The sequence below is a fragment of the Scyliorhinus torazame genome, chromosome 19 (assembly GCF_047496885.1).
Source record: "Scyliorhinus torazame isolate Kashiwa2021f chromosome 19, sScyTor2.1, whole genome shotgun sequence".
Classification (NCBI taxonomy): domain Eukaryota; kingdom Metazoa; phylum Chordata; class Chondrichthyes; order Carcharhiniformes; family Scyliorhinidae; genus Scyliorhinus; species Scyliorhinus torazame.
The window spans coordinates 52,346,901-52,369,663 of NC_092725.1; the positions used below are offsets into that span (position 1 = coordinate 52,346,901).

Below are 22,763 nucleotides of genomic sequence, written 5' to 3' on the forward strand. Positions count from 1 at the left end.
ATTTTCAAGTTCACAGAGTTAAAACTCTGTGATCATCTGCAGGATGATTGGTTATCAGACTAATCAGACTAATTGAACTCATGCCACATCTAAGTGCATGTTTAAATTGTGACATTCTTAGCAATTATTTCAACAAGGTGTGCTGATTTTCGGAGTGGTGGAAGGGAGACACGTGTTGGTGGGCTAAGAAAATAACGGGAATCTACGGAGATCAAACAGAGCAATGTGAATTGTCAGGTTTCTCTCCAGTCGGCCGAGTTAACTGAACACAAATGTGGTAGAATTTGCCTCAACACTTCTGAATTAAGGGGGCAGAGAAAAATCAGCCATGGTTCCTGTTCCTGCGCATTGTCCAGTGACCCCGACTGTCGTCTCGCTGTAAAGTGATTATCAGGTCTACGGTCAATTATGACGATCCTCATTATCGAGTAGCAATTATGACGATCCTCATTATCGAGTAGCTTGTTGGATTTGGATTTAAACATGAAGATTGAGCAATATTTTGGTACTATCTGCCAACAGAGTCATGCCTTCAGGATGAGGATGGGAATACTGGGGGGAAAAAAAGGAAACTAAATCAAATTCAAATCAGACATAATTACAGAAATAAATGGTTTCAGAGCCTCAAGCTAAGAACTGCTTTGTTTAACATGACTCAGTGAGTAATTCTCAGCAATCTTGGTCTTGTCTTCTGTATCTGTGCCATCATGTTTCTGCTCTTTTTGCACAGGAATATTTCAACCTACGAAGTCTCCTCCTCCCGAAGCTTCAACTCCCATTCCCCACAGCGTTCGAAACGTGTAAAGGAGAACACCCCGCCGAGGTGTGCTGTGGTGCAGGACAGTCCGGCATGCAGCACCTTGACGTGTGGCTGGGGGGAGGCCACAAGCACAACACACGAGCACCAGAGACAGACCATCGTCATTCCCGACACGCCTAGCCCAGCAGTCAGCGTCATTACCATCAGCAGCGACACGGATGAGGAGGAGGAACGCAAACGAGTCCCCAACAGGTAAAGAGACAGGAGGTGCTGTTATGTAGAACTACATCACCAAACTATATTTATGCTCCACAAGAGCCTCATCCAATCTTGTTCATTTCACCTCATGAACACATACCTTTTATTCCATTCACTCTTATTCCATTCACTCTTATATTTACATAGTTTAACTTTAAATCCATCTGAGCTATTCACCTCAGCATGTGATAATGAGTTCCACATAGCAACCCCGATCTAGTCAAGAGGTTTCTCTTGAATCATTCATCGGATTTATTAATGATAGTATCATTAAACTCGAGCAATGTTGTTCATTGAAAACACTCTGAATGGAGCTTGTGATCGTGACCACTTTGGAAATTCATCAACAACACTGAGCAAATTTGAAGCAGAGACCATGGGCGGGACTGTCCCGCAATTGGCGGGATGGCCCGACGCCGGCACCAAGAACGGCGTGAACCACTTCCGGGGGCTAGGCCGGCGGCAAAGGGGTTAGCGCCGCGCCAACCGGCGGCGAAGGGCCGGCGCGAGTTGGCGCATGCGCAGACCGCCGGCGTGGTTTCGCTAATGCGCAGACCGGCCGGCCTGTTCCTGTGCATGCGCAGGGGAGTTCTTCTCTGCGCTGGCCATGGTGGAGCCCTACAGAGGCCGGCGCGGAAGGAAGGAGTGACCCTACGGTACAGGCCCGCCCGCAGATAGGTGGGCCCCGATCGCGAGCCAGGCCACCGTGCCCCCCTGGGGCCGGACCCCCCCCGCCGCACCTCCCAAGGATTCCACTAGACAGCCTACTAGCCAGGTCCCGCCGTGTGGGACCAGGTCCATTTCACGCCGGCAGCTCTGGCCAGGAATTGACGGCCGCTCGGCCCATCGGGGCCTGAAGAATTGCCAGGGGCTACCAGCGGCCCCCGACCGGCGTGGCGTAAACCCCGCCCCTGCCCAAAAACCGTCGCCGGAGAATACGGCAGCCAGCGTTGGAGCAGGACTCACGCCGCCCCCCGGGGATTCTCCGACCCGGCGGGGGGTCGGAGAATCCTGTCCCAAAGGAAATGGGAGTCAGGGTTCCCATCGCTGTTGAAGATTGAGTGTCTGTCTATGTGTGTGTGTTTGAAATCAATGTTGTGAGAGAACTAGATCAGGCTGTGCTGTTGTGCCTAACATGATGAATTGCCCACCCACTCAGTCAAGGATCACACCAGAAAGAGTAACAAATGTTGACAAGTTTCTGGAGATTGGTTGTTGCTAGTTAAGGCCCAGTTCAGGATGAGGGAGGACTCTCAGGGGAGAAATGGTGGCAGGTGAAGGTGAAGCTGAAGGGTGGTGTGGTTAAAAAGAATCAATTTCCAGTCTGTTACTGAAGGTGTTTCCTTTCCTTCCTGCAGAATGTCAAAGCAGAGGAAGAACGTCATTAGCTGTGTCACGGTTCATGACTCGCCAGACTCGGACTCTTCCAACAACAACAGCCCATATGCTGCGCGGCAGCAGCACACCGTCAGCAGCAGCACTGCAAACAATCCGGCCAAAGGAAGGTCAGATGGCCACCACTGTGGCAACCCACGCACCATCATTGTCCCGCCGCTCAAGACACAGTCGAGTGACACCGTGGCAGGGTGTGACCGCCTTGTGCCAGGTTTGCCCTCCTTGTATCCTTCGCGAGTGTCCTAGTCCATCATAGGCTAACTCAGATCACCAGTGCCAGATCACAACCTTTAGTTTGACAGACAGGTCTTCCAAATCTTTGCCATGACTAGGGTAGTTCAGTCAGGAGCTGACACTGAATGAAATGAAATGAAAATGACACTTCACGAGTAAGCAATAAAGTTTTAGAATATCCTAGGTATCACATTTGGTCCACAGGATTGGTTGTATCATTAGTCATTTTTGTCCAAGTCCTCTCATCATTTTGTCGCTTCCTGGCTTCAGGGCACTGATTCTTCTGATTTCCATTGCACAGTGTTTACTCTTCATGATAAGTCAAAGCAAGGAAGTATCAACAGGCATCTCAACCAAGGTCACTTCTGTTCTAACGTAATGTCTACACAGGTTCACTTCTGAGAATGAGATAGCAATTGGGTGCAAAACATCTCGCTAACTTATCCCTTGCCTCACATAAGAACTTGTGCTTAGATCTACTTTGCTGTTGTTGAAATCTGCAAAATAAGCACAGACCAGGAATTAAAAACTGACCTTTGCCATTTATATTGTTTGGAGGTGGGGGGCATTATTTGAAATTGTTAGACACTGCCTGCGCCCCCTCCCCCCTCCCCCTGCCCCTACTGACCTCCCTGATCCATTTTTACAGTTTTATTAATGGCTAAAGTAAGTGTTGTGAACTTGAAGGACATGCGACAGGGCACAACAGTAGCACAGTGAATAGCATTGTGGCTTCACAGTGCCAGGGTCCCAGGTTCGATTCCCTGCATGTGCGGAGCCTGCACGTTCTACCCGTGTCTGCGTGGGTTTCCTCCAGGTGCTCCGGTTTCCTCCCACAGTCCAAAGATGTGCAGGTTAGGTGCTTTGGCCATATAAACTGCCCTTGGTGTCCAAAAAGGTTAGGAGGGGTTATTGGGTTACGGGGATAGGGTGGAAGTGAGGGCTTAAGTGGTCGGTGCAGACTCGATGGGCAAAATGGCCTCCTTCTGCACTGTATGGTTTATGTTCTATGTTGGACCCAAAATAGATAAATCAGTGTATTTTCTAAATGGCGAGAAAGTTAGATCAATACTCAAAAAAGGAATGTTTTCAGGACTATAAGGGAAGAATGGATCATGGGACTAATAGCTCTTCAAAGAGGCAGAACTGGCACAGTGGGCCAACTGCACAATGCGACTCTCTGAAAAGTATTTGACAAAAACAGACGTTTAGTAGTGTGGAATTTGAATATTGCTGGAAAGAGAGGCCTGTTGCCGAAGATTTTAATCTTGCAGTCATCAGGTCAAATGCAAGAATGTCACGACAATTGGCACTACAGGAGAAAAGAATGCTGCTTGTTTAATAAGTCAGCTCTGATTGGCCGGGGCGTGGCCATGGAGAATGCAAAGAGGCTTTTCCGTCTTTCTTGATTACCCGGGAGCTTGGGGAGCCAATAGTTCCCTGCTGTTCCCTCCATGGCAAAGATGCAGCCAATCAAAGTTGAGTTGTCAATCATCAAACACTTTTTTCTCCTAGAGTATAAATTGTTGTGATTGTTTGAAATTTGGTACTCTTGTATTTGACCTGATGAGTACAAGACAAAATGCTTAAGCAACTTGTCTCTCTTTACAGCAATACTTGATAAGAGGTAAAGAGAGTCGTTTTGTAGATATTTCTTCTGCCTCAGGGAACTCAGCAACACATATTGATCTAGACACATCCCTTATCAACTGCAAGTAACCTTTGCAGTTCAGAGCCAAGAGAGACATGAATCATTTTGTTGGAAGAACGGCGAAAGCCAAGATAAAATAAAGTGTACAATTCTAAAGGGGGTGCAGGAACAGAGAGACCTCGTGGTTTTTGTGTGCAAATCATTGAAGGTGCTAAGGCAGGTTGAGAGAGCACTTAAAAAAGCTTGCAGGATTGTGGGCTTAATAAATATGACATAGAATGCAAACGCAAGAATCTTATGTTAAATCTGTACAAAAAACTAGTTCAGTCTTAACTGGAGTATTATGCCAGTTCTGGGCACCATACCTTAAAAAAGATGTGAAGACATCAGTGAGGGTGCAGAAAAGGTTCAGGAGAATGGTTCCCAGAATGAGGGACTTCAGTTATATAGATAATAAAGAGGCTGGAACTGTTTTTCTTTAGAAGAGAAGGCTGAGAGCAGATTTGCTGGAAGTATACAAAATCATGACGGCCCTGTACAGAGTAGAAAGAGAAAAACTGCTCCCATTGGTGGAAGGATCAAGAAGCAGAGAGCACAGATTTAAGCCATGATGTGGAGATGCCGGCGTTGGACTGGGGTGAGCACAGTACGAAGTCTCACAACACCAGGTTAAAGTCCAACAGGTTTGTTTCGATGTCACTAGCTTTCGGAGCGCTGCTCCTTCACCTGAGGAAGGAGCAGCGCTCCGAAAGCTAGTGACATCGAAACAAACCTGTTGGACTTTAACCTGGTGTTGTGAGACTTCGTACTGTGCACAGATTTAAGGTAATTGGCAAACGAAGCAATGGCAACTTGAGGAAGAACGTTTTTACACGGCGAACGGTTAGGATCTGGAATGCGCTGCATGAGACTGTGATGGAGGCAGATTCAACTGTGGCTTTCAAAAGAGATTTGGATAATTAGCCAAAGGGGAGAAAATTTGCAAGGCCAAGGGGGGGGTGCGGGAGGGGAAGGCAGGGAAGTTGCACGAGGTGAATTACTGTTGCAAGGAGCTGGCACAGATATGACCGGTTGAATGGCCTCCTTGTGTTCTGTAACTATTCTATGATTCTGGGAAGAGATTTTTTGACTTAAAAGGACACAACCTGACCTTAGCAGCTAATTGAAGCATTGTCCTTTGCATAATCTTTGTCATGATAAACAGGGTAACGTCGGTGAGCAGTGGCAGGGAAGGTTCAATTAATAGTGCCACAAAGAGCTTGATGCAAAAATCAGGCTCATAAACCAAACTCAAAAGGGTTCATCTTAGGCTGTTGGCCTTCACTTCTTCCTTTATAGTTAATAACTTGGTTGAATGATTGAATCTTCATGAAAGCTCAGTCAATCCAAGACTCATTGTAGAATTTACCTGGTCAGCCTTATTTATTTAGTTAGACTTTAGAGCACAGGTTTTTCCAGTGTGGTAAACCACTGTGTTCTTATATTAAGGGTTGTACGGTAGAACCTGCACTACAGGTTCACCTGGGCCCCTGCATGCTAGCTCCGCCCAGGAGCCGGGTTATAAATATGTGTGGCCTTCAGCTCGCAGCCATTTTGTCAGCTGCTGTAGGAGGCCACATCCGTTAGCATTCATTAATTTGTTATGAACAGATTAATGGCAATCAGAAAATTGAGCCTCAGTCCAGCTGTGGTATTCCTTCTGTTTAAATGCTCTTTCTACTTTTCAGGCACACAGGGGCACCATTTGTTGAGCCACAAGACCAAAAACTCCAGCACAACGACATCCAATACAACCCATTCTTCAGCAAGTTACTCGGGGATATCATCTTACCGGCAACAGAGGTCTACAGCCCATTCCTTTCAACAACAACCCCTCAATCTCAGTCAGGTAATCACACATATACCTGTTTGCACATTCAAAGTCAACCAGGGCACTTGTTGCTGATCCATGATAGCTCGCTTCTCAGCAAGACTGTGGTAACTTAACCACAAAAAAGTAGTTAAGAATCGTTTATCTTAAAGTTAAAGTTAATCTCTTTAATACATAAAAATAATGAAGTTCAAAATACAGTATAGCCTCAAAAACAGGAACAGCTAGCTAAGCATCAAAATAACAATAAGAGAATAGAATTAGAACTAATGACAATAAATACAAATATACGCAGGTAACAGCACCAACTAATGACATCACATTACTTACTGATGACATTAGCAATGGATTTAGATAAGAAGATGCATAATAATAACACTCGAAAACACTTCTACCCCCTTCAATTTTGATCCCCTTTAATGACAAAAATACAATGAAATTAATGCCTTAATTATACATCAGTCTTTCAGGAGCTTTGCAACCATGCTGTCATCTTTGCAGTATCACTGGTGACTGTCAACTCGGGTGATGTTTGACTTAGTTCAGTTGAACTTGTGGGGAGTAGGTTGAGTATCTGAGCAGTTGTGACCCTTTCCTGAGGTCCACTGAAAGCCCTGGTACAACAGGAACCATTTCTTGTTGAATTTCCACAGCTACATTTCCTTCTGTTGTGTTATCTGGAGCTTTTGCTGCGTCCGAGTCATGGTGTAGACGAATATGATCTTGGTGCTTACGAACAACTCTTCCATTGTTCAATTTAACCACCAAAGATGCTGGACCACTTTGGTTAAGAATAACATTAGATGGCCAATGCTGATTACTGCAAGATTCTTGTTATAAACAAAATAATTTGGGTTAAAATGTCTCTCCTTAGCATGATAATTATGTCTCTCCTGCTGTTCTTGCTTTGACATCTGGATGGAGCAGATCCAGGTGAGACTTTGGTCTTCTACCAATCAATAATTCAGCTGGTGAGAGTTGCGTAGGTGTTTATAATGTGATATAATAATGAAGTAAGAATCTTGAGAGCTTGGTCCCTAAAGTATTACCTACCAGCCTTTTCAATCCTTCGGATAAAAGCAAATTACTGCGGATGCTGGAATCTTAATAGAACATAGAACGATACAGCGCAGTACAGGCCCTTCGGCCCACGATGTTGCACCGAAACAAAAGCCATCTAACCTACACTATGCCATTATCATCCATATGCTTATCCAATAAACATTTAAATGCCCTCAATGTTGGCGAGTTCACTACTGTTGCAGGTAGGGCATTCCTCGGCCTCACCACTCTTTGCGTAAAGAACCTACCTCTGACCTCTGTCCTATATCTATTACCCCTCAGTTTAAAGCTATGTCCTCTCGTGCCAGCCATTTCCATCCGCGGGAGAAGGCTCTCACTGTCCACCCTATCTAACCCCCTTATCATTTTGTATGCCTCTATTAAGTCTCCTCTTCACCTTCTTCTCTCCAACGAAAACAACCTCAAGTCCATCAGCCTTTCCTCATAAGATTTTCCCTCCATACCAGGCAACATCCTGGTAAATCTCCTCTGCACCCGCTCCAAAGCCTCCACGTCCTTCCTATAATGCGGTGACCAGAACTGTACGCAGTACTCCAAATGCGGCCGTACCAGAGTTTTGTACAGCTGCAACATGACCTCCTGACTCCGGAACTCAATCCCTCTACCAATAAAGGCCAACACTCCATAGGCCTTCTTCACAACCCTATCAACCTGGGTGGCAACTTTCAGGGATCTATGTACATGGACACCTAGATCCCTCTGCTCATCCACACTTCCAAGAACTTTACCATTAGCCAAATATTCCACATTCCTGTTATTCCTTCCAAAGTGAATCACCTCACACTTCTCTACATTAAACTCCATTTGCCACCTCTCAGCCCAGCTCTGCAGCTTATCTATGTCCCTCTGTAACCTGCTACATCCTTCCACACTGTTGACAACACCACCGACTTTAGTGTCGTCTGAAAATTTACTCACCCACCCTTCTGCGCCTTCCTCTAGGTCATTGATAAAAATGACAAACAGCAACGGCCCCAGAACAGATCCTTGTGGTACGCCACTTGTAACTGAACTCCATTCTGAACATTTCCCATCAACCACCACCCTCTGTCTTCTTTCAGCTAGCCAATTTCTGATCCACATCTCTAAATCACCCTCAATCCCCAGCCTCCGTATTTTCTGCAATAGCCTACCGTGGGGAACCTTATCAAATACTTTACTGAAATCCATATACACCACATCAACTGCTCTACCCTCGTCTACCTGTTCAGTCACCTTCTCAAAGAACTCGATAAGGTTTGTGAGGCATGACCTACCCTTCACAAAGCCATGCTGACTATCCCTGATCATATTATTCCTATCTAGATGATTATAAATCTTGTCTCCTATAATCCCCTCCAAGACTTTACCCACTACAGACGTGAGGCTCACCGGTCTATAGTTGCCGGGGTTGACTCTGCTCCCCTTTTTGAACAAAGGGACCACATTTGCTATCCTCCAGTCCTCTGGCACTATTCCTGTAGCCAATGATGACATAAAATTCAAAGCCAAGGGTCCAGCAATCTCTTCCCTGGCCTCCCAGAGAATCCTAGGATAAATCCCATCAGGCCCCGGGGACTTATCTATTTTCAGCCTGTCCAGAATTGCCAACACCTCTTCCCTACGTACCTCAATGCCATCTATTCTAATAGCCTGGGTCTCAGCATTCTCCTCCACAACATTATCTTTTTCCTGAGTGAATACTGACGAAAAATATTCATTTAGTATCTCGCCTATCTCTTCAGACTCCACACACAACTTCCCATCCCTGTCCTTGACTGGTCCTACTCTTACCCTAGTCATTCGCTTATTCCTGACATACCTATAGAAAGCTTTTGGGTTTTCCTTGATCCTACCTGCCAAATACTTCTCATGTCCCCTCTTTGCTCGTCTTAGCTCTCTCTTTAGATCCTTCCTCGCTACCTTGTAACTATCCATCGCCCCAACTGAAACTTCACACCTCATCTTCACATAGGCCTCCTTCTTCCTCTTAACAAGAGATTCCACTTCTTTGGTAAACCACGGTTCCCTCGCTCTACGCCTTCCTCCCTGCCTGACCGGTACGTACTTATCAAGAACACGCAGTAGCTGATCCTTGAACAAGCTCCACTTATCCAGTGTGCCCAACACTTGCAGCCTACTTCTCCAACCTATCCCCCCCAAGTCACGTCTAATGGCATCATAATTGCCCTTCCTCCAGCTATAACTCTTGCCCTGCGGTGTATACTTATCCCTTTCCATCACTAACGTAAACGTCACCGAATTGTGGTCACTGTCCCCAAAGTGCTCTCCTACTTCCAAATCCAACACCTGGCCAGGTTCATTACCCAAAACCAAATCCAACGTGGCCTCGCCTCTTGTTGGCCTGTCAACATATTGTGTCAGTAAACCCTCCTGCACACACTGTACAAAAAACGACCCATCTAATGTACTCGAACTATATATTTTCCAGTCAATATTTGGAAAGTTAAAGTCTCCCATAATAACTACCCTGTTACTTTCGCTCTTATCCAGGATCATCCTCGCCATCCTTTCCTCTACATCCCTAGAACTATTTGGAGACCTATAGAAAACTCCCAACAGGGTGACCTCTCCTTTCCTGTTTCTAACCTCAGCCCATACTACCTCGAAAGATGAGTCCCCATCTAGCATCCTCTCCGCCACCGTAATACTGCTCTTGACTAGCAGCGCCACACCTCCCCCTCTTTTGCCTCCCTCTCTGAGCTTACAAAAACACCTAAACCCCGGAACCTGCAACATCCATTCCTGTCCCTGCTCTATCCATGTCTCCAAAATGGCCACAACATCGAAGTCCCAGGTACCAACCCATGCTGCCAGTTCCCCTACCTTATTTCGTATACTCCTGGCATTGAAGTAGACACACTTCAAACCACCTACCTGAACACTGGCCCCCTCCTGCGACGTCAAATCTGTGCTCCTGACCTCTATACTCTCATTCTCTCGTACCCTAAAACTACAATCCAGGTTCCCATGCCCCTGCTGCATTAGTTTAAACCCCCCCCAAAGAGCACTAACACATCTCTCCCCCGCCCCCCCCCCCCCCAGGATATTTGTGCCCCTCAGGTTCAGATGTAGACCATCCTGTCTGTAGAGGTCCCACCTTCCCCAGAAAGAGCCCCAGTTATCCAGAAATCTGAATCCCTCCCGCCTGCACCATCCCTGTAGCCACGTGTTTAATTGCTCTCTCTCCCTATTCCTCATCTCATTATCACGTGGCACGGGCACCAACCCAGAGATAACAACTCTGTTTGTTCTAGTTCTGAGCTTCCATCCTAGCTCCCTGAAAGCCTGCCTGACATCCTTGTCCCCTTTCCTACCTATGTCGTTAGTGCCAATGTGGACCACGACTTGGGGCTGCTCCCCCTCCCCCTTAAGGACCCGGAAAACACGATCCGAGACATCACGTACCCTTGCACCTGGGAGGCAACATACCAAACGTGAGTCTCTCACGATCCCACAAAATCTCCTATCTGTGCCCCTGACTATCGAGTCCCCAATTACTAATGCTCTGCTCCTCTCCCCCCTTCCCTTCTGAGCAACAGGGACAGACTCCGTGCCAGAGGCCTGTACCCCATGGCTTACCCCTGGTAAGTCTTCCCCCCCCCCACAAGTATCCAAAGCGGTATACATGTTTCTCAGGGGAACGACCGCAGGGGATCCCTGCACTGACTGCTTCTTCCCAGTCCCTCTTACAGTTGCCCATCTATCTCCAATCTTTGGTGTAACTAATTCCCTGAAGCTGCTATCTATGACCCCCTCTGCCTCCCGAATGATCCGAAGTTCTTCCAACTCCAGCTCCAATTCCCTAACTCGGTCTTGGAGGAGCTGGAGATGGCAGCACTTCCTGCAGGTAAAATCAGCAGGGACACTAACGGCATCCCTCACCTCAAACATCCTGCAGGAGGAACATTGCACTCCCTTCCCTGCCATCCCTTCTTTGACAAAGAGTCATTGGACTCGAAACGTTAGCTCATTTCTCTCCCTACAGATGCTGCCAGACCTGCTGAGATTTTCCAGCATTTTCTCTTTACTTTTCAATCCTTCAATCTGAACAGCTCAATCGACCAAACCATTTGAAGCTGGATAAAAAGGCGTGGTACGCACATGGCAGATTCCATTCCTTTGCTTAAACGCTTGGAACAGCTCATTCATAAATGTTGTACTGTTATCAGAAACCGGACAATCCAGTAACCCATGAGTTGCAAACACTTGGTGTATCTTCCCTATTGTAATAATCCACAGGAGGCAGGGGTTCCGTCACCACACCAGTATTTATTTGCAATAACTTATATACAAGAGCAGCTCCAAACAGTGCTGCTAGCATCCCAGTCAACTTAAGACTGCCTCACAAAGGTGCTTATATGTGCCCCCTCAATGAGCTATCATTGAGGGAGTTCATACTCCAATTGGCCAACCAATAATGCCAATTGGAGGTCATTACACCCCCCCCCCCCCCCCCCCCCCCAAAGGTCCGAGGAATTCCTGCCAGCTGGCATTCCTCTGAGCTTCTTCCTGCTCCTCCTGTCCGGGTCTGTCACCTCTGTGTCGTCCGCTGGGCTGTTCTCCGACGTGGGTGGGGTGTACCTTGTAGGTGCCCGTCTTTTCCTTGACGACCTCCTTGGACGTTGTACTTCCTCCTCTGGGAAGGTGTCGCGGCGGCCTCATCGAACGTGTCCATCTCCGGCTCTGACAACTGGATGACGGAGTCTGGAGAAATTGCTCTGGGCTGGGGTATCTTTCCCGTCTGAGCTAGCCCAGCTTGAGACAGTCCTGCTTCGACTGTCTCCAGGTGTGGTTCCGCTGCCCTTATTTGGTCTAGGTGTTTCTTCAGCACCTTATCTCCTACTGAAACTTCATATGATATGGGCCCTGTTTGGGACTCTACCATGCCTTTGCCCCACGTTGGTCCATTCCCATAATTCTTGACCCAAACCGGTGCCCCCACCTGGAAATGTCTCTGCTGCCGACTATTATCATGCCCCCTGCATTGGACCTCCTGTTGTTTCTCCACTTTCCCCGTTAAATTTGGGAAAAGGAGACTCGGCCTCGTTCGCAGCCGCCTTCCCATTAAGAGTTCAGCTGGTGGTATGCCCGTTGTGGAATGCGGTGTGGGCCTGTAATCAAACAGCCAGCGGGAGAGCTTTGTGTCCATTGACGCTGCCGGCTGCTTCTTGAGTCCCGCTTTTAGTGTCTGGACCGCTCTCTCTGCCGGGCCGTTGGATGGTAAGGGGCCGTTTTGATGTGGCGGACTCCATTTCCCTTTAGGAATTTTCCAAATTCCCCACTTGTGAATGCCGTTCCGTTGTCCGACACCAATACCTCTGGAAGTCCATGTGTTGCAAACGAGGCCCTGAGCTTTTCAATTGTCGATGCTGTGCTTGCCACGTTTACCCGGTGGACCTCCAACCATTTGGAGTGGGCGTCCACTATCTCCAAAACATTGAGCCCATGAAAGGGCCGGCGTGGTCAATATGCAGGTGGGTCCACGGTCTGCCTGGCCATTCCCACGGGTGCAATGGCGCAGCTGGTGGCACTCTTTGCCCCTGTTGGCATTCCTGGCACCAACGTACCAAGGCTGCTATGTCTGTGTCCAATTCTGGCCACCAAACGTAGCTTCGAGCTAGCATCTTCATTTTAGACACCCCTGGGTGTCCGTGATGTAACTCGGTTAAGATTGCCCGACGGCCCTGAGCTGGGACTATTACCCGGGCTCCCCATAATAGGATACCGTCTTCTACGGTTATTTGGTCCCTTCGGCTCCAGTATGGGTGCATCTGGGGCTCCACTGGTCTCTCCAGTTCCCCTGTTAGCAGTAAATGCTTCATCTTGGCTAAAACTGGGTCTTTTTGCGTCCACAACCGAATATGTTGTGCATCCACTGGTCGGGTGTCCAAAATATTTAGAATCATTACTGTCTCCTCTACTTTCGGTATTAGCGGCGGGGTGTCTGGGAGGGGAAGTCTGGCCAAAGCATCTGCATTTGCTACTCGCGTTCCCTGTCTGTGCTCCAGAACGTATCTGTACGCCGCCAGTAGCAACGCCCAGCATCGGATTCTAGCTGATGCAATCGGGGGTATTGACTTGTCTTCTTTTAATAACCCTAATAACGGCTTATGGTCCTTCACTATGGTGAATTTCCGCCCATACAGATACTGGTGAAATTTTTTTACTGCAAATATCACCGCCAGTCCTTCCTTCTCGATTTGGGCGTACTTTCTCTCAGCTATCGCCAAGGTCCTCGAAGCATAGGCTATTAGCCGTTCTTCCCCATTCCTTCCTCTATGGGCGAAGATGGCTCCTACCCCATAAGGTGATGCGTCACACGTGACCACCAACTCCTTCCTTGGGTCATAATGCTCTAGGACATTTTCGGATGACAGCTGTTCCTTAATGTCCCTAAATGCTCGGTTTTGGCGGACGGACCATTTCCATTCTTGTTCCTTTTTTAGTAGCTGGTGGAGGGGTTCTAGGATGGACGCCCTATTTTCAATAAATTTGCCATAATGTTACCAATCCTAGAAATGATCGTAGCTCCTGGACCGTGGTGGGAGTTGGGGCTTCTTTTATTGCCCTTATTCGGTCTTGCAATGGGTGTAAGCCCGACTCGTCTACTTTATATCCCAGGTACGTCACTTGTGGGGCCAGAAAAACATATTTTTCTCTTTTCAGCCGTACGCCTGCCTTTGCGAAACGCCTGAGCACTTCCTCCAGGTTCCTTAAGTGTTCCCTGTTTGTCCTACCCGTGATTAAGACATCGTCCAAATAAATCGCCACCTGAGGTAGTCCCTGCAGACTATTTTCCATCGTACGCTGGAATATAGCGCATGCTGATGACACTCCGAAGGTAGCCGAGTATAACGAAAAAGTCCCTTCAGGGTGTTGATCGTAGCGAACTTCTGGGAGTCCTTGTCCAGTTTTAACTGCAGGTAGGCATGGCTCATGTCCAGTTTCATGAACAAAAGCCCACCTGCTAATTTGGCATATAGGTCGTCTATTTTCGGGATCGGGTATTTGTCCAGCAGTGCGTATTTGTTTACCGTCTGTTTGAAATCTCCACAGAGACGTATCGAGCCGTCTGGCTTCAAAATTGGTACCACCAGCGCTGCCCATTCCGAGAACTGTCCTGGTCTGATAATGCCGTCGCGCCGTAACCTTTCTATTTCGACATCTACTTTCTTCCTTAATGCAAAAGGTAACGGCCTGGCCTTACAAAATTTCGGAAGGGCTTCTGGGTCCACGTGCAAAGTTGCTTTGGCGCCTATAATTTCCCCCAAACCTTCTTGGAAGACCTCCGGGTATTTTTTGAGTACTCCACTTAACTGCCCGCTTCCACTCTGGAAAATTTTCATCCAATCTAAGTTTCGGTCTTTCAGCCAGTTCCATCCTATTAAGTTTGGTCCGGAGCCCTCTACTATCGTCAATGGTAATCTGAGCAATTATTTGTCATATTCCACGGGTACATGAGTTGTGCCTAGAACTTCCAGGGGTTCCCCCGTGTCGGTTTTAAGTTTTGTCGATATTTTTGTTAGGGTTAGTGGCTGGAGTCCATCTTTGATTTTTTAAAATGCTGCCACTCCCATTACTGATACAGCCGCACCCGTGTCTCTTTCCATTATGGTCAGCCGACCATTCACCCGTGGGGTAATCTTAATAGGTTCTGCTTTCTTCGTCGCAATATTATATAACTGTTCCCCTTCGGAGGAGGATGGGGCATCTAGGTTGTGTACTTCCCTGCGTCCCCACCTGCTATTCCTCTTTTGCCACCTCCTTCTAGGGTTTCTGTCGCTGTTACCACACTCTGTCTGGTGCCAGAAACGGTCCTTCTCTGTTGGGGGAGCCTCAGCCGGTAGTTCCCTCTGTCTCCAGTTAGTCCTAGCAGACTTGGGGGCAGTTCTGGGGTTTTCCTTTGGCCCTCTGTTCCTCAGGCTTTTCCTGAGGGCGGCTATCTGGTAGCTGGACCAATTGTGGTAGTCCCTCTCCCAGGTATCTACCTCTATTGGCGTGCCCTGTAGTTCCTGCGCCCCACTTGCTGCCTTTTCGAGGGACAGTGCGAGCTGTAACGCCCGCCTGCAGTCTAGCTGCGTTTCCGCCAACAGGCGCTTCTGTATTTGGGGGTCATTTATGCCACACACTAACCGGTCCCGAAGCATTTCATTTAGCGTTGGGCCAAACTCACATTTTCCCGCCAGCCTTCTCAGGCAGGTCAAGAAATTCGTGACTGACTCTCTGCTTCCTGCTTCGTTGTGTAGAATCTGTACCTACGCAAAATGAGGGGTTGTTTTGGGTTATAGTGCTCTTCCACCAATTTTGCTAATTCTTGGAAAGGTATCGTGTCCGGCGTATCGGGATAAGTTAGACTACGTATAATGGCGAAGGTTGAGGGTCCGCACGCCGACAGCAGTATAACCCGTTTCCTTCCATCCTCCGTTATCTCATTGGCCTGGAAAAAGTAACACATTCTCTCAACATACTGGGACCAGTCCTCAATAGTCGGGTCGAATGCATCCAACTTCCCAAAAACAGGCATTTTTGAAAGAGCAAGGCTTACCCTCCGAGTGCGGCAGCTGGTCTCCGCAAAGTTCTTTATTTACCTCGTCGCCACTGTAATAATCCACAGGAGGCAGGGGTTCCGTCACCATACCAGTATTCATTTGCAATAACTTATGTACACGAGCAGCTCCAAACAGTGCTGTTAGCATCCCAGTCAACTTAAGACTGCCTCACAAAGCCTACATAGGTGCTTATATGGGCCCCCTATCATTGAGGGAGCTCATACTCCAATTGCCAACCAATAATGCCAATTGGAGGTCATTACACCTATGGTACTGGGAGCTGCACTGTTGCTCATGATGTATACCTCCAACCAATTAGAATGTGCAACCGCGATGACTAAAAACCTTGACTCATGAAAGGACCTTCAAAATCCACATGCATTCTCGACCAATAATGATCAGGCCACTCTCAAGGATGTAATGGTGCTAGTGGTGCCATCTTTTGGTTAGATTGATGTACACAGCAGGATTTCACTTTGTTCTCCAAATCCTGGTCCATATTAGGCCAACAAACATACCACCTGGCTAAACTCTTCATTCGAGGCACCTGGTTGAGCCTCATGAATTTCATCCATTACCTGCGAATGGCCAGGGAGTGGAACGACTCCCGCAGTATCAACCATCCTGCACACTTAACTCATCTTTGCGCCTCACATAAGGTTTCAACTCACCATCTTCTAAGATAGATAACCCTCTTTGCATCAGAAATCTTTTAACTTGTGACAGAATAGGTTCTCTGTCCGCCCACTGCATAATTTGTTCAAGTCTCTCTAGTAAGAAAATCAACTCGGGAGGACACAACACCTGGGTTGGCAAATCCAGTAAAGGCCGATGACTTAACGCGTCAGCGTTAGCACTGTTCTTCCCTGCCCTGTACACCATGCTGTTCTGATCCACTGTCGTCCAGCACTGTATCCTTAGGCCATGGGAGGAATTTGACTCACTGAAAAGGCTCACCAACTGCTTGAGGTCGGTTCATATGGTGAACAAACGACCTTAGAGGTACTGATGGTGGGCTCGGTTTAATGGCCTCATCGCTCCTGACTCGGTGACTCGACGAGATTCAGATTAACATATTTAAATGAGCCAACCGGGACATTTAAATATCTCTGCCCCCCAATTCTCCCAAGGTCCAGGAACGAATGCCCGTGCCTGGGAGACCTCGTTATGGCGCTGTTTAGTACTGCTCCATACAGACGTGGACCAGGCGTAACAGCACCTGGGGGATCCCACACAGGCCATTGGAGACCCCACGTGTTCAGGTTCTGGGAAAGGTGGTATCCTGGCACTCCTGCTGGCACCTTGGCATTGCCACCCAGGCACCATGATACTGCCACCCTGGCACTGCCGGAGTAGCCTGAGGATCTGCAAACAATTTAATTATACGACTTTGACTTCCGGGTGCGGCGATGACCAGCTGAGTCGCACGTTTCGGCAGCTCCCTGTGAAACGGACTTTTGGGCTCTTGATAGGAGCCCCAACGGCAATTTTAACGGCTGAAAACACCGTGCGGTAAACCAGAAGGGTGTTCCCCCTGGACACGGATGGAAAAAGGAGAGGAAAGTGGCCGGATTGCAGCGGATCCTTTGGAACAACGGCAAGGAAGGCAAGCAGAAACCAAGATGGCGTCGGAAGGTGGCAGTTTCATATGGGGCCCTGAACAACAAGAGTTTTTGAAACGCTGCGTGGAGGAGATAAAAAAGGAAATGAAGAAAGAGTTGTTGGCCCCGATATTACAGGCGATTGAAGGGCTGAAAGAGGAACAAAAGACCCAGGAGCAGGAGCTTCGGGTCGTGAAGGCGAAAGCAGCAGAGAATGAAAACGACATACAGGGCCTGGTGGTGAAGTCGGAGATACAGGAGACACACCAGAAACGATCTGTGGAGAGGTTGGAGGCACTGGAAAATAACGCAAGGAGGAACAACTTGAGGATTCTTGGCCTTCCTGAAGGTGTGGAGGGGGCGGACGTCGGGGCATATGTGAGCACGATGCTGCACTCGTTAATGGGAGTGGAGGCCCCGACGGCTCCGTTGGAGGTGGAGGGAGCATACCGAGTTATGGTGCGAGGATCGAGAACAGGAGAAGCTCCCAGAGCCATAGTGGTGAGATTTCTCCGTTTTAAGGATAGAGAAATGGTCCTTAGATGGGCGAAGAAAACTCGGTGTAGTAAATGGGAGAACGCGGTGATCCGCGTCTATCAAGATTGGAGTGCGGAGGTGGCGAGAAAAGATAAAGTTTGGAATGCTGCAACCGGCAAGACTGTGGGTCACATATCAAGGGAGGCACCACTACTTTGAGACGGCGGATGAAGCGTGGACTTTTATTGTAGAAGAAAAATTGGAATGATTGGACTACGAAAATGAACGTTTGGACAAAGTGGTGGGACGAGTGGGGGGGGGGGCGAAGAGGGATTGTATGATTAATCCTGCGGTATGGTAACTTTTCTTTCTCCCACAGGTGGTGATGGGGGGAGGTGGGGAGGGAGAGGAGATGGGGCGTTGGCCATGGGAGGCGGGGCCGAGGGAGAGGCGCGGGCTTGGTTCCCGCGCTATGATAATTATGGCGGGAATAGAGAAGCAGGAAGGAGGGGGCGCCGCACGGGGCGAGCCGTGATCACGGGGGGAAGCCGAGGTCAGCCAGAGTTTGCTGACTTCTGGGAGCAACATGGGGGGAGTAATTACGCTAGCGGGGGGGGGGGGGGGGGGGGGGGGTGAGGGGGGAATTACTGGGTTGCTGCTGCTGGGGAAAGGGGGGAGTGGGTACGGGAAAGGATGGGCGGGGGGGCACCGTCTGGGAGAAATACAGCCGCGTGGGAACTGGGCGAGAAGCTGGAAAAAGATGATGGCTAACCGGCAAGGGGGGGGGGGTGGGAAGCCCCCCAACTCGGCTGATCACGTGGAACGTGAGGGGGCTTAACGGGCCGATAAAGAGGGCACGAGTACTCGCACACCTTAAGAAACTTAAAGCAGATGTGGTCATGTTACAGGAAACGCACCTGAAACTGATAGATCAGGTTAGGTTGCGCAAAGGATGGGTAGGGCAGGTGTTCCATTCGGGGCTGGATGCGAAAAACAGGGGGGTGGCTATATTAGTGGGGAAGCGGGTAATGTTCGAGGCAAAGACTATAGTGGCGGATAACGGGGGCAGATACGTGATGGTGAGTGGCAAATTACAGGGAGAGATGGTGGTGTTGGTAAACGTGTATGCCCCGAATTGGGACGATGCCAATTTTATGAGGCGAATGCTAGGACGCATCCCAGACCTAGAGACCGGAAAGCTGATAATGGGGGGAGACTTTAACACGGTGTTGGAACCAAGGCTGGATAGGTCGAAGTCCAGGACTGGTAGGAGGCCGGCAGCAGCCAAGGTGCTCAAGGATTTTATGGAGCAGATGGGAGGGGTGGACCCGTGGAGATTCAGTAGACCTAGGAGTAAGGAGTTCTCGTTTTTCTCCTATGTCCATAAAGTCTATTCACGCATAGACTTTTTTGTGTTGGGTAGGGCATTGATCCCGAGGGTGAGGGGAACGGAATATACGGCTATAGCCATTTCGGATCATGCCCCACACTGGGTAGACTTGGAGATAGGGGAGGAAACAAGAGGGCGTCCACACTGGAGAATGGACATGGGACTAATGGCGGATGAGGGGGTGTGCTTAAGGGTGAGGGGATGCATTGAAAAGTACTTGGAACTCAATGACAATGGGGAGGTTCAGGTGGGAGTGGTCTGGGAGGCGTTGAAGGCGGTGGTTAGGGGGGAGCTGATATCAATAAGGACACATAAAGGGAAGCAGGAGAGTAAGGAACGGGAGCGGTTGTTGCAAGAACTTTTGAGGGTGGACAGACAGTATGCGGAAGCACCGGAGGAGGGACTGTATAGGGAAAGGCAAAGGCTGCATGTGGAATTTGACTTGCTGACCACAGGCACTGCAGAGGCACAATGGAGGAAGGCGCAGGGTGTACAGTATGAATATGGAGAGAAGGCGAGCAGATTGCTGGCACACCAATTGAGGAAAAGGGGAGCAGCGAGGGAAATAGGGGGGGTGAGAGACGAAGATGGAGAGACGGAGCGGGGAGCGGAGAGAGTGAATGAAGTGTTTAAGACATTTTATAAAAAATTGTATGAAGCTCAACCCCCGGATGGGAGGGAGAGAATGATGGAGTTTTTGGATCGGCTGGAAATTCCCAAGGTGGAAGAGCAGGATAGGATGGGATTGGGAGCACAGATCACGGTAGAAGAAGTGGTGAAAGGAATTAGGAACATGCAGACGGGAAAGGCCCCGGGACCGGACGGATTCCCAGTTGAATTTTACAGAAAATATTTGGACTTGCTCGCCCCGCTACTGACGAGGACCTTCAACGAGGCAAAGGAAAGGGGACAACTGCCCCCGACTATGTCAGAAGCAACGATATCGCTTCTTTTAAAGAAGGAAAAGGATCCGCTACAATGCGGGTCCTACAGACCAATCTCCCTCCTCAATGTAGATGCCAAGGTCTTGGCCAAGGTAATGGCAATGAGAATAGAGGAATGTGTCCCGGGGGTGGTTCATGAGGACCAAACTGGGTTTGTGAAGGGGAGACAGCTGAACACGAACATACGGAGGTTGTTAGGGGTAATGATGATGGCCCCACCAGAGGGTGAAACGGAGATAGTAGTGGCGATGGATGCCGAGAAAGCATTTGATAGAGTGGAGTGGGATTATCTGTGGGAGGTGTTGAGGAGATTTGGGTTCGGAGAGGGGTATGTTAGATGGGTGCAGCTGTTGTATAGGGCCCCAGTGGCGAGTGTGGTCACGAATGGACGGGGATCGGCATATTTTCGGCTCCATAGAGGGACAAGGCAGGGGTGTCCTCTGTCCCCATTACTGTTTGCACTGGCGATTGAGCCCCTGGCGATAGCGCTGAGAGGTTCCAAGGGATGGAGGGGAATACTTAGGAGAGGAGAAGAACACCGGGTATCTTTATATGCGGATGATCTGCTACTATATGTGGCGGATCCAGCAGAGGGGATGCCAGAAATAATGCGGATACTTGGGGAGTTTGGGGATTTTTCAGGGTATAAATTGAACATGGGGAAGAGTGAGCTGTTTGTGGTGCATCCAGGGGAGCAGAGTAGAGAAATAGAAGACCTACCGTTGAGGAAGGTAACAAGAGACTTTCGTTACCTGGGGATCCAGATAGCTAAGAATTGGGGCACATTGCACAGGCTAAATTTGACGCGGTTGGTGGAACAGATGGAGGAAGATTTCAAGAGATGGGATATGGTAGCATTGTCAATGGCAGGGAGGGTGCAGGCGGTTAAGATGGTGGTCCTCCCGAGATTCCTTTTTGTGTTTCAGTGTCTCCCGGTGGTGATCACGAAGGCTTTTTTCAAAAGGATAGAAAAGAGTATCATGGGTTTTGTTTGGGCCGGGAAGACTCCGAGAGTGAGGAAGGGATTCTTACAGCGTAGTAGGGATAGGGGGGGGCTGGCACTACCGAGCCTAAGTGAGTATTATTGGGCCGCTAATATTTCAATGGTGAGTAAGTGGATGGGAGAGGAGGAAGGAGCGGCGTGGAAGAGATTAGAGAGGGCGTCCTGTAGGGGGACCAGCCTGCAGGCTATGGTGACAGCCCCATTGCCGTTCTCACCAAGGAACTATACCACGAGTCCGGTGGTGGTAGCTACACTGAAGATTTGGGGACAGTGGAGACGACATAGGGGAAAGACCGGAGCACTGGGGGGGTCCCCGATAAGAAACAACCATAGGTTTGCCCCGGGGGGAATGGATGGGGGATATGGAATGTGGCAAAGAGCAGGTATAACGCAATTGAAAGATCTATTTGTGGATGGGAAGTTTGCGAGTCTCGGAGCGCTGACCGAGAAATATGGGTTGCCCCAAGGGAATGCATTCAGGTACATGCAATTGAGGGCTTTTGCGAGGCAACAGGTGAGGGAATTCCCGCAGCTCCCGACACAAGAGGTGCAGGACAGAGTCATCTCAAAGAAATGGGTGGGGGACGGTAAGGTGTCGGATATATATAGGGAAATGAGAGACGAAGGGGAGACTATGATGGACGAACTAAAAGGGAAATGGGAAGAAGAGCTAGGGGAGGAGATTGAGGAGGGGATGTGGGCAGATGCCCTAAACAGGGTAAACTCGTCGTCCTCGTGCGCCAGGCTAAGCCTGATTCAGTTTAAGGTATTACACAGGGCACATATGACTGGAACACGGCTCAGTAAATTTTTTGGGGTGGAGGATAGGTGTGCGAGGTGCTCGAGAAGCCCAGCGAATCATACCCATATGTTTTGGTCATGCCCGGCACTACAGGGGTTTTGGATGGGGGTGACAAAGGTGCTTTCGAAAGTAGTAGGAGTCCGGGTCGAACCAAGCTGGGGGTTGGCTATATTTGGGGTTGCACAAGAGCCGGGAGTGCAGGAGGCGAAAGAGGCCGATGTTTTGGCCTTTGCGTCCCTAGTAGCCCGGCGCAGAATACTGCTAATGTGGAAAGAAGCCAAGCCCCCGGGGGTGGAGACCTGGATAAATGATATGGCGGGGTTCATAAAGTTAGAGCGGATTAAGTTCGTCCTAAGGGGGTCGGCTCAAGGGTTTACTAGGCGGTGGCAACCGTTCGTCGAATATCTTGCGGAAAGATAGATGGGGGAGAACAAAGAAGGCAGCAGCAGCGGCCCAGGACTTGGGGGGGGGGGGGGGGGGAGGGGGAGGGATGGGGGGGAGGGGGAGGGATGGGGGGTGATGGGGGGGGGGGAGGGATGGGGGGGGGGGGTGGCCTGAGACAAGGCAGTTGCCAATTAGGGCTAGTTTTTATTTTTTGTTATTTAATATTTATTTATTTGTTGTTGTTTTTGTTTAAATTTAAAAAGGTCATTATTATCTGTATTGTTACAATGTTGTGTAAAGGATGCACAATGTACTGTGTTGGTTGACCAAAAATTTTCAATAAAATATTATTTTAAAAA

The 22,763-nt window shown here is 48.9% G+C and overlaps 1 protein-coding gene across 4 annotated transcripts in view; it reads left to right on the forward strand.

Moving 5' to 3' along the window:
- The window catches only part of hipk2 (homeodomain interacting protein kinase 2), a 405,644-nt gene that overhangs the window by 377,250 nt on the left and 5,631 nt on the right, over positions 1-22,763 (forward strand). For all 4 annotated transcript variants that reach the window (XM_072484274.1, XM_072484276.1, XM_072484275.1 and 1 more), the window contains 3 exons: positions 731-1,012; positions 2,377-2,624; positions 6,026-6,186. In XM_072484274.1, the coding sequence (XP_072340375.1) occupies positions 731-1,012; positions 2,377-2,624; positions 6,026-6,186 (691 nt within the window). The remainder of the gene's footprint in view (positions 1-730; positions 1,013-2,376; positions 2,625-6,025; positions 6,187-22,763) is intronic.